The 9,135-nt window shown below is 40.3% G+C and overlaps 1 protein-coding gene across 1 annotated transcript; it reads left to right on the forward strand.

Moving 5' to 3' along the window:
* The first annotated feature begins 3,820 nt into the window (after positions 1 to 3,820).
* LOC133130621 (histone H2A.Z-like) lies at positions 3,821 to 8,120 on the forward strand. The gene is made up of 5 exons (XM_061245320.1): positions 3,821 to 3,955; positions 4,342 to 4,419; positions 4,731 to 4,844; positions 5,393 to 5,522; positions 7,036 to 8,120. The coding sequence occupies exons 1-5, from the start codon at positions 3,953 to 3,955 to the stop codon at positions 7,095 to 7,097; spliced, it is 387 nt and encodes a 128-aa protein (XP_061101304.1). The 5' UTR covers positions 3,821 to 3,952; the 3' UTR covers positions 7,098 to 8,120.
* The last annotated feature ends 1,015 nt before the right edge of the window (positions 8,121 to 9,135 follow it).

Genomic DNA, 9,135 nt, shown 5'->3' on the forward strand with positions numbered 1-9,135 from the left:
TTGTATATCTAAAATGGGATTAACATTCCAGCATTCCATTCATGAAGAAGACAGTCATACGTTGTCTTTATGAAACACAGATTCTTACATGTTTCATTTATGCATTTGTTACAGGTGAGAAATTGCCTGAGTCCGACGTGGGATTTGAACCCCTCCCTCTCACTTCCAATTTGTTCAACGAACGCGTTACCAGTCAGCTAAAGACGAACTCGCCCCTAGCCGAGGGCAACAACGCTTCTTTGAATTTGAAGGTTACGTCATCGGGGAGTGTTGTCGCGATAACCTGCTTACCAGCCTTCGCTTTCACTGCACCATCCGTGCTTACTCGCGAACTAGCCGAGCCAACCACACTACACATTTATGTATGTATTCTTATGTGAGGGAATACTTATGTACAGTGTTAGTGCAACAATGAGACCGGGAGTGTTTTACACATTGGCTGCGATATTTAATTGATTTTTATTTATCCTTTATATAAACATGATCACTTGAGACAGAAGCCTCATTTGCGAGAGAATACAACAGAAATAAAATATGCCGGCCTTCAGTTTCTGTGGGGCAATGGTGACATCACCAGCCTATGTTGAGTTTGGGGGTGATTTCTAACCTGAATGGCCTGCTGTCTGTTTAGTTCCTGTCATTTCCTCATTGTGCATTTCCCTTGTGGATAAATAACAGATTTCTGACGGATGGAGTTAACTCACTTCCCATCGCAAAAACGATCTAAATGTGGCCTTGGACGGCCGCTGTCCGAGGTCCGTAGCTTTCTCCCAAATCTGCGGTGACGTGGGCTACGTGCGGACCTGACCTCGGTCACATCTGCCGAAGAAACTCAGATTACGGTGTGACAAGGCTCACGAGAGGTCGCACGTCAGTAAACCCGGCTTTGTTTGCAGAAGATTACTACTGATTTCTCTCCCTCACTTTGCGATTAGCAACTGTCCTGTCAGCATAGAAACCCATCTGGCAATTTCCAAACAGCAGCAAACCCTGCAGTGATGGTTCCATTTTTATCTGCCTCTTATCTGCGTCCTGCGAGCGTGGCGATAGAATGTGCAACCTGACCGCTACTGTCTCTGATTCTGCTCGCTGGATCAGCTTCGAAGGTCAGCTTAAACAATTGAACCCTCATTTTAATGAGACATGTGGAGTCTCTATTAAGGCCATAAATCTGACACCACTGAACAGAGGTGTTTAGGGAGGGAGACTTTCAAATTACATAGCATACACTGAGTTACTAACACAGGGATAAGGTTAGTAGTCCAGATTCTCCACATATGATCACAAATATGGGGTTCTAAAGTTGAGCATTCTAACAATCACTGCTGGTAATTGAAAGCAATTGAGTTCTAGAACACTACTCCTACTCTTCAACAACAAAACGTTGAACAAAATGGTCCATTGCATGTTGTAACCAGTTCTCAGCTTGTAGAGTGAGAATGTGATTAAACCAGTGCTAAAATCAAATCTCTTTCATATTTTGAATGTGCTGCAAACACAATCACCTTATCGCATGCTTTATTCTATTCCCATGGAGGACAGGTAATGCTTTTCAAATGAATAACTGTGAATGGTCAAATGGTCCCAATACTGACCCCCGTGGTACTCAAATTGTAATTATCTTCCTGTACTGAAAACAATTGGGATTGACCCAAATTCAGTTTGATAATGAGTTACTATCGTTGCACATTTCAATTACATAATATAACAAGCTGTATCTTTGTATTTATACTTGTCAAAACCAAAGAGATAGATTTGAGAATCTCTGGCCTGTAGCTTCCTGGATACAGCAAGGTACTGTTTTACTTATTGGTAAATAAGTTTCAACATTTTCTCGAACAATGCAATAATTTGCAGATCATAGCTCCCATTTATCATAATTTATTAAATTATTATTATTATTATTATTATTATTATTATTATTATTATTATTATTATTATTATTTATCAAAATCACTTCAAAGAAGGCATATTAGTAGAGGCAGATACGGCAGGAATATTGACGTCTAGGCTTTATGTAGTGCTGGATCCTTTAGGTTGTGTGTATTCTTACGGTATGTTTTTATGTTCTAGATATGCTGGATCTACCCTATGTTATTTTAGAAATAAGAATGGGAAACCAAGGTATTTGTCAAACACTAAATACTAACAAATATAATTGTAAGAAATATATATTTTTTAGATTATAAATAAGTGGTTGCAGTTTAACAATATTATGCACTTGTTAATCTTTGAGATTAACTCACTGTTTTAAGAGTGTTACTACTGGCTGTCTTTTTTATCCGTATTGTATAAAGTACAGCTTAAATCTTTAAAGAAGATCATCAATCAGCCTTAAGTTATGTTTACTTTATATGAACTGACTTACTCTTTATGAATCTTTCAAACTGTAATTCTGAGAATCCACTTGCCAACATTATGATTAGAACTCTTGTAAAGTGTGAAAATTGGTAAAAAAAAATGTGTTCATTACTCCCACCTGGTGGAGGCATGTGCATTACAACTCAGTTAAGCGCCTTTATGTATCCAAATTTGGAATGTCAAATATCAAGCAGCGACTGAACTTGGTATGGGCAGCGGTTCTGTGCATTTTTTATTTCTTGTCCAAATGAATAATCATTTCCAACTCCCTGAAGAATAAAAATAATATATACATGTTAAAGAGTAGCATTATCTCTTGACTCTAAATGGCAGCTGAGAATTGTGCAAACTTTTACTGGTGTAGCGTTGATTAATAAGCACTTGTTTGCATACAATCTGTTGAGGCCTAGTTGCAGATATGTTTCAAAAATGCACCAATATATGGACCATCAAGCATAATTTAGAAACACAATTTGAATTCTGTCATTGAATTTATAAATAATAAATATGTTTCAAAAATATAAAACATATTAAGGATGGCTGAATGCATTATCACTGTAGCACAATGCATAGCCTATGTCACCATTTCCTTGACAATGTGCTATTCCCCTAAACATAACGCCAAACTTGTTTTAACCCGACTTGCAATACTTACCCTAACCCTAATTCTAATACTAACCCTAGTTTTCACCCCATAACCTATTTCTATTAATCTGGAATATTTTATTATTCTATGAAGATGTACTTACTATCAATTCAATAAAAGAAAGTCAATGAAAAGACATTGAAATGTATTTTTTTCTAAAATATCCAAATAGGTACATAAAGCTTACATACACTCTTAAATTGAAAATAATAATACATTTTCTACACCTTGACACACAACAGAGGTCTCACGTGCTTCCAATAGTAAAACCAGGAATGTGTATCATTGTAATAATGTAAAAATCTATTTTGTCTGAACTTTATGCATGAAACAGAGTAACAAGCAATTTAAAAGAGCCATTTAAGCAGAAATCATATCTGAAGTGGTACAGTAGCCGAGTGTGGCCTTAATTTGCCTTAAATTGTTTGGTCATACTGTATTAGTTCATGTTGGCCTGTGGAATTGCATCATGAATGAAATTAGACTACCTACTAAGTAATTTCTCAACCGGCACGTCAGGCACCCTGTGTCTAGATGCAGTGTGCTTTTGGAAAAATTAAATTACATTTTTGCTTCTGCAAGAAACCGGAAACCTTTCTGCAGTCTCTGGGCGCATGTAAAAATTAACATTGTATTATATATATATATTTTTTAAAACATTCTAACAAACAGGGGATTGCATTTCCGATCAAAATAATAATGTTAGGCGCGCGATTTGCTTTGTTCCGCCAATTGAATCTTTTTTATTATTATTCCGATTGGTTATACATTTCTTCAGAAGTAATTCGCTTTGAATGCAATTGGTTCCTCGCCGGAAGAAAGAAGTCCCGGATGTCCTGATAGTCTGCGTATATAATGAAGTTAAGGCGGGACGAGTAGTTTTAAACGAGATAAGATAAAGAGCGTGTGTAGTGGTAATCTGCGTGTTGGCATAGCAGTAATACAATGGTAAGATCTTTTTTTCCCTACAGGTAAAGTCACTGTATCTGCATGGTGAATAACTATTATTTACGTTCTTTATACACCCAATTGTATCTATCAATCTAATGTAGCTAGGCCAGCGGTGAATTCGTTACGGTTAATCAGTGTTAGCTAGCTAGCTGTTCGCTTGCTGTCTCCGCATATGGTTCGAATTCAATTGCTTCGCGTTACTTACATAATGTAAGTTAATTTAGTAGCTAGCTAGTCGTAGTTGTAGGGAAGTATTCCCGTAGGATTGTTTCTTAAAACGTACACAGATCATAGCCCAACTATAATGGATCGAATTGACCGTAGAATGATTTAATGTTTGGCTTCACGCTTTTTCTTTTTGTAAACCTTTTGGCACATTTTAGGCTGGAGGCAAGGCTGGGAAGGATTCCGGAAAAACTAAAACAAAATCTGTTTCGCGGTCACAGAGAGCAGGATTGCAGGTGAGTAACTTATGCCTTTGCGTTTGAATGATTATCACTATTATTGTTATTGGTAATTTAAAATCGTTTATTTAATGGGCAGTTGTACATTTCAGCAATGTTAGCTGCCCGCGATGAAAGACTTGCTATGTCGCTCAAGGACACGTGATACTGGTCTAGTAGCCTTCTACTAGCCTGGCTGGCTAACCAAACAAGGAGGGAAATTACGAAAAACTGGAAATATTTTGCGGTGATCCAACAATGAGTGGTCAAAAGTCCCGTTTGGTCAATATCTTTATTTTTTATTTTTTTCTCCGTCATTTTTACCACAGTTCCCAGTGGGCCGTATTCACAGACATCTGAAAACCAGGACGACGAGTCACGGTCGCGTTGGAGCGACTGCAGCCGTCTACAGTGCAGCGATTCTGGAATATCTGACTGCAGAGGTAGCCTACGGTTGTCTACACGTTAAATCTGTTTCTGGAAAAACCTGCTGTGCAGTCATTTGCTTTTACATTTCGGTATGCTGGGTAGATTCAGCGATTAGTAATACTTTGGAGATGACTTGCTCATCAGACCCACACAACTGATCCAAACTGATAAGCGCATGTATAAATAATTTCAGGCCAATTTCTTGCAACACCATCCTAGTGAACTTTTAGGCATTCCTTAGATTCCTTAAATGTTAACGCTCCGAACTGTGGTTTTGGGCTCAGAATTATTGTGCTTGAAAATATTGGGGTTTTCAAATTCCTTATGAATTTTTTTTGTGTTTTTTTAAACAACCAGGTTACATTTCTAATGTATAATGTATAATAATTTTGAGAAGAGAAAAAAAAAAAAATTGTTAGTAATTATGAGAACGTGTGGATTGAGTCCCTACAACACTCAGCCCCGCAGTTTCATCACCATCTCGGGAGAGTTTGGCGGTGTGTTTTGTCTGGGGGAGGAAAATGCGCCGTTTTGATTAAATGCTCTTGTGCGCGCCTCCCAGGTGCTGGAGTTGGCGGGAAACGCCTCTAAGGATCTGAAAGTGAAGCGCATCACGCCCCGCCATCTGCAGCTGGCCATCCGAGGAGACGAGGAGCTGGACTCCCTCATCAAGGCCACTATCGCAGGCGGGGGTAAGCCCCTCTCCGTCTCCATGTGTCTCTCTCTCGCTCTCCTTTCTTCCTCTTTTCAAAGGTGTTGGACTTCCCTGGGCGAGTCTTACCGGCAGCTTGGCTGGCCTGTGCCTCGTATGGCCCTTCTCTGCTCCAGTCAGTCGGGTGCACTGGTGGCGCGACGAGGCGTGACTCTTTAAATCGGCTCTTTTCAGTCTGACTCCATGGCCCAAAGACCGTTTGCGCCCCGCCCAGTTCGCTGGCAAGAATCGGATTTAGTTTTTTGTTGTTGCCAGTTGAAACCTGTATGGGGGTTTTTTGTTTGACTGCTTTGTGATATTTGTTCATAATGTAGCAGCCTTGCAATCACAACACAGGAAGTGCACGTATTGGGACATAATCAGTCTATTGTGCAAGAACTTGTTGGTAGATCTCTAATTCCATGTGCTGTATCAGGTTCACTGCCTCTGCAGTAATGTTTTCTGAAGTGATTTATTTTTTATTTTTCCCCCGAGCGCCAAAATCATCATGCAGGGTTGGTGGGTGTTGTGATGAGCAGTCTTGGTTTCCCAAAAACCCCTGCCCTTCTGCTGCTGTTTTGGCCATTTAAGTTTTGTTTTGGGTCATGGTACTTTCAGAATCCCTCCACACTGCCACCTGCTGTCACCATACAGCCATCGCTCCTTGTACATTATCCTTTGTAAAAGCTTGATCACTGCTGGTATTATAGGGTCAGAATCATTGTAACGCCAAATAGTCAGATATTACATTCTATTTAACTATTGACACTGAAAATGCACCTCCCTCCTGATTTTTACCCCCCCATATCCCTCTTATCTACACAGAAAAATGTGTTTTGCTGTTTATGGATTTGTGCTTTTCACCTGCAATTTGCACTTGTAAATCACTTTGGGTTAAAAGCATCTGCTAAATTACTCAAATATAAATGTATTTCTGCCTTTGCATATTGCAATATGTTAATTTTTTATATACACTGGCATGGTACCCATGTAGGCGGCACGGATGGTGCAGTGGGTAGCACTGCCGCCTCACAGCAAGGAGGTCCTGGGTTCGAATCCCCGTCGGCCGGGGCCTCTCTGTGCGGAGTTTGCATGTTCTCCCCGTGTCTGCGTGGGTTTCCTCCGGGTACTCCGGTTTCCTCCCACAGTCCAAAGACATGCATGTTAGGCTGATTGGAGAGTCTAAATTGCCCATAGGTATGAGTGTGTGAGTGAATGGTGTGTGTGCCCTGTGATGGACTGGCGACCCATCCAGGGTGTATTCCTGCCTTTCGCCCAATGTATGCTGGGATAGGCTCCAGCCCCCCTGCGACCCTGTTCAGGATAAGCGGGTTCAGATAATGGATGGATGGATGGATGGTACCCATGTACTACAATGTAATACTTGTTGCATTTCCATAATGGTGATCACTGTAAATTAGTTTGTAGGTGAGCTTTGGCCCAGGAGGGCAGGTGTTGGGGTTTTGCGCATTATACATGACCTTTGACCCTTGTTTCCCTCTCCCTCCATACAGGAGTGATCCCACACATCCACAAGTCTCTGATAGGCAAGAAGGGCCAGCAGAAGACCGTATAACCCCCGACACGACCAGCTCCTCCCTGGGCCCAGGGACTGAGAACTTTCCCGTTTTAAGACTTTTTTTGGGGGGAGTTGGGTGATGGGAGTGCAGGGTGCATTGGCCCCCTGTTCATTATGGGTTATTTTTTGGTTTGATTTTTAAAGGAAGGTTGGCTTCAGAGAAGCTAGGATTTGCAATGTTCGGTTTTAAGTGCAGGTACTGAGCTGGGTAGTGAATCATGCGGTTTGACTGAAGTGACTTCACTTTTGCAATGAGACAATGGGATTTCCACCAATCAAAGTGCTTTGGTAACAGCCTGCAGAACTTCTGGCTAGACCTACAAATGCCCTGTGGGATTCCAGGAAGTAGTGTCAGCCAGTCAGTGGGCATTCTTTAGTAGCTGTTACTAATGTGCTTTGTGATTGGTGGAGCTCAACTGGTGGACTGTACTGTGTACCATTAAGGCCTTTAGTGTAACAGGAAGTCCTCTTAAAGCCTGGTTGTTTGCTGTGGGCAGGGCCTTAAAGAGACTGAGATTAATCATAGACCTTACATCCGGTGCAGAAACCATTTTTGTGTCCTATGCTGAATGGTTTTCGGGGAGGTATAAACCTGCTTAGGCTTCCTTTATACTTTTTTTTTTTTTTTTTTTTTTTTTTCCAACCAATGTAATTACATTTGGTAGTTAAAGACAAACATGGTGATATTTTTTATTGAATGTCAAACAAAATCGCTTTAAACATCTTGGAGAACACCAGGGACATAATTCTGTTTACACCTTGGTTTTTTTTTTGGTTTTTTTTGCGCAGTCTGGTTTGTCCTTGATCTAAGGTTCAAGCTTTAGTTTATCCAGCTTGTTGTCCTTGACAATGTCCTTGCCACTGTATTTCAGTAGTAAAGCCACCACTCCATTCAGAATTCTCCACCCGATCACTATAAAGTTGTTACTTTGTACATTTCTAATCTTTTAGCAACATTGAGAAAATTGCTTGTCGAACTCCGAAAAATGCAATTCCACAAATAAAACGTCTAAACTTTTACACTGTCGCAAACCCAAACTGATCTTAATCCTTAAAATAATTCCTTCTCTCACGATAAGAAATCCTATTTTAGTGTTATTTGTCTACTATCTAATCTTTTGTTCAAAACTCACCTCCATGTTTGGTTGCTATAAAGTGCTTCCTTAAACTGGATTAGCTTGTAACACACTGAAGCCTTCATCTTTCAGAATATTTAAGAAGTAATTTGCTGTAGGCCTGCAGTCAATATTACATTAGTCAGAATTTGAAATGATGTGATCTAGATTCTGAAATGCATTCATTTAAGACTCAACAGAAATGTGTATACATAAACAACCCACATCTGTCACTACATATATCAGCATTGAGTCAGTTCCCCCACTAGGAGGCAGTATTGTATAGCAGTTGACACCAGTACATAGCCCATAATCAGACTGCAGATCTGGATTCAAATTTCTTGCACCATCAGGAAGGTGGACTACATTTATATTGCAGAGTGCATTCTCCTCCTCCCCCCCCCCCCCCCAAAGTGCTTTTACAATGAACACCTCTCGTACACACACACGGTGAAAGGCTGCCATGCAAGGCACCAACCAGCTCGTCTGAGAAATTGGGGGTGAGGTGTCTTGCTCACGGACACTTCGAACGACCTTGGGGGATTAAATCAGCAACTCTGCCTTACTGCTAATGTGGCCCCCATATAAAAATGTTTTAAATACTGTGAAGTAATTTGCCAATGTTACTAAAGGCAGAATGAGACAATTCTATTTTAATCATGCCATTTGGGCATGTCCAGGATGCAAACAATTTTGTTCAAAGAAATGTCATGTTTACATTGTAAAACATTTACCCCTGAACAAAATACTGTAGTATTAAGTGGTTCTATTCTTAATTCAAGCTTTAATCCAGGAGAAATGCGCCTGCGTTAATTTATGCCATGGCTGGAGTTCTTGTGTCTTCTGTGGGTTGCATGTCTGGAGGTAGATCAAGCAGTGGCTTTCCCCAGTTCTAATTCAATTCTGCAGTTACGCTTTAA

Source organism: Conger conger, chromosome 6, assembly GCF_963514075.1.
Source record: "Conger conger chromosome 6, fConCon1.1, whole genome shotgun sequence".
Classification (NCBI taxonomy): domain Eukaryota; kingdom Metazoa; phylum Chordata; class Actinopteri; order Anguilliformes; family Congridae; genus Conger; species Conger conger.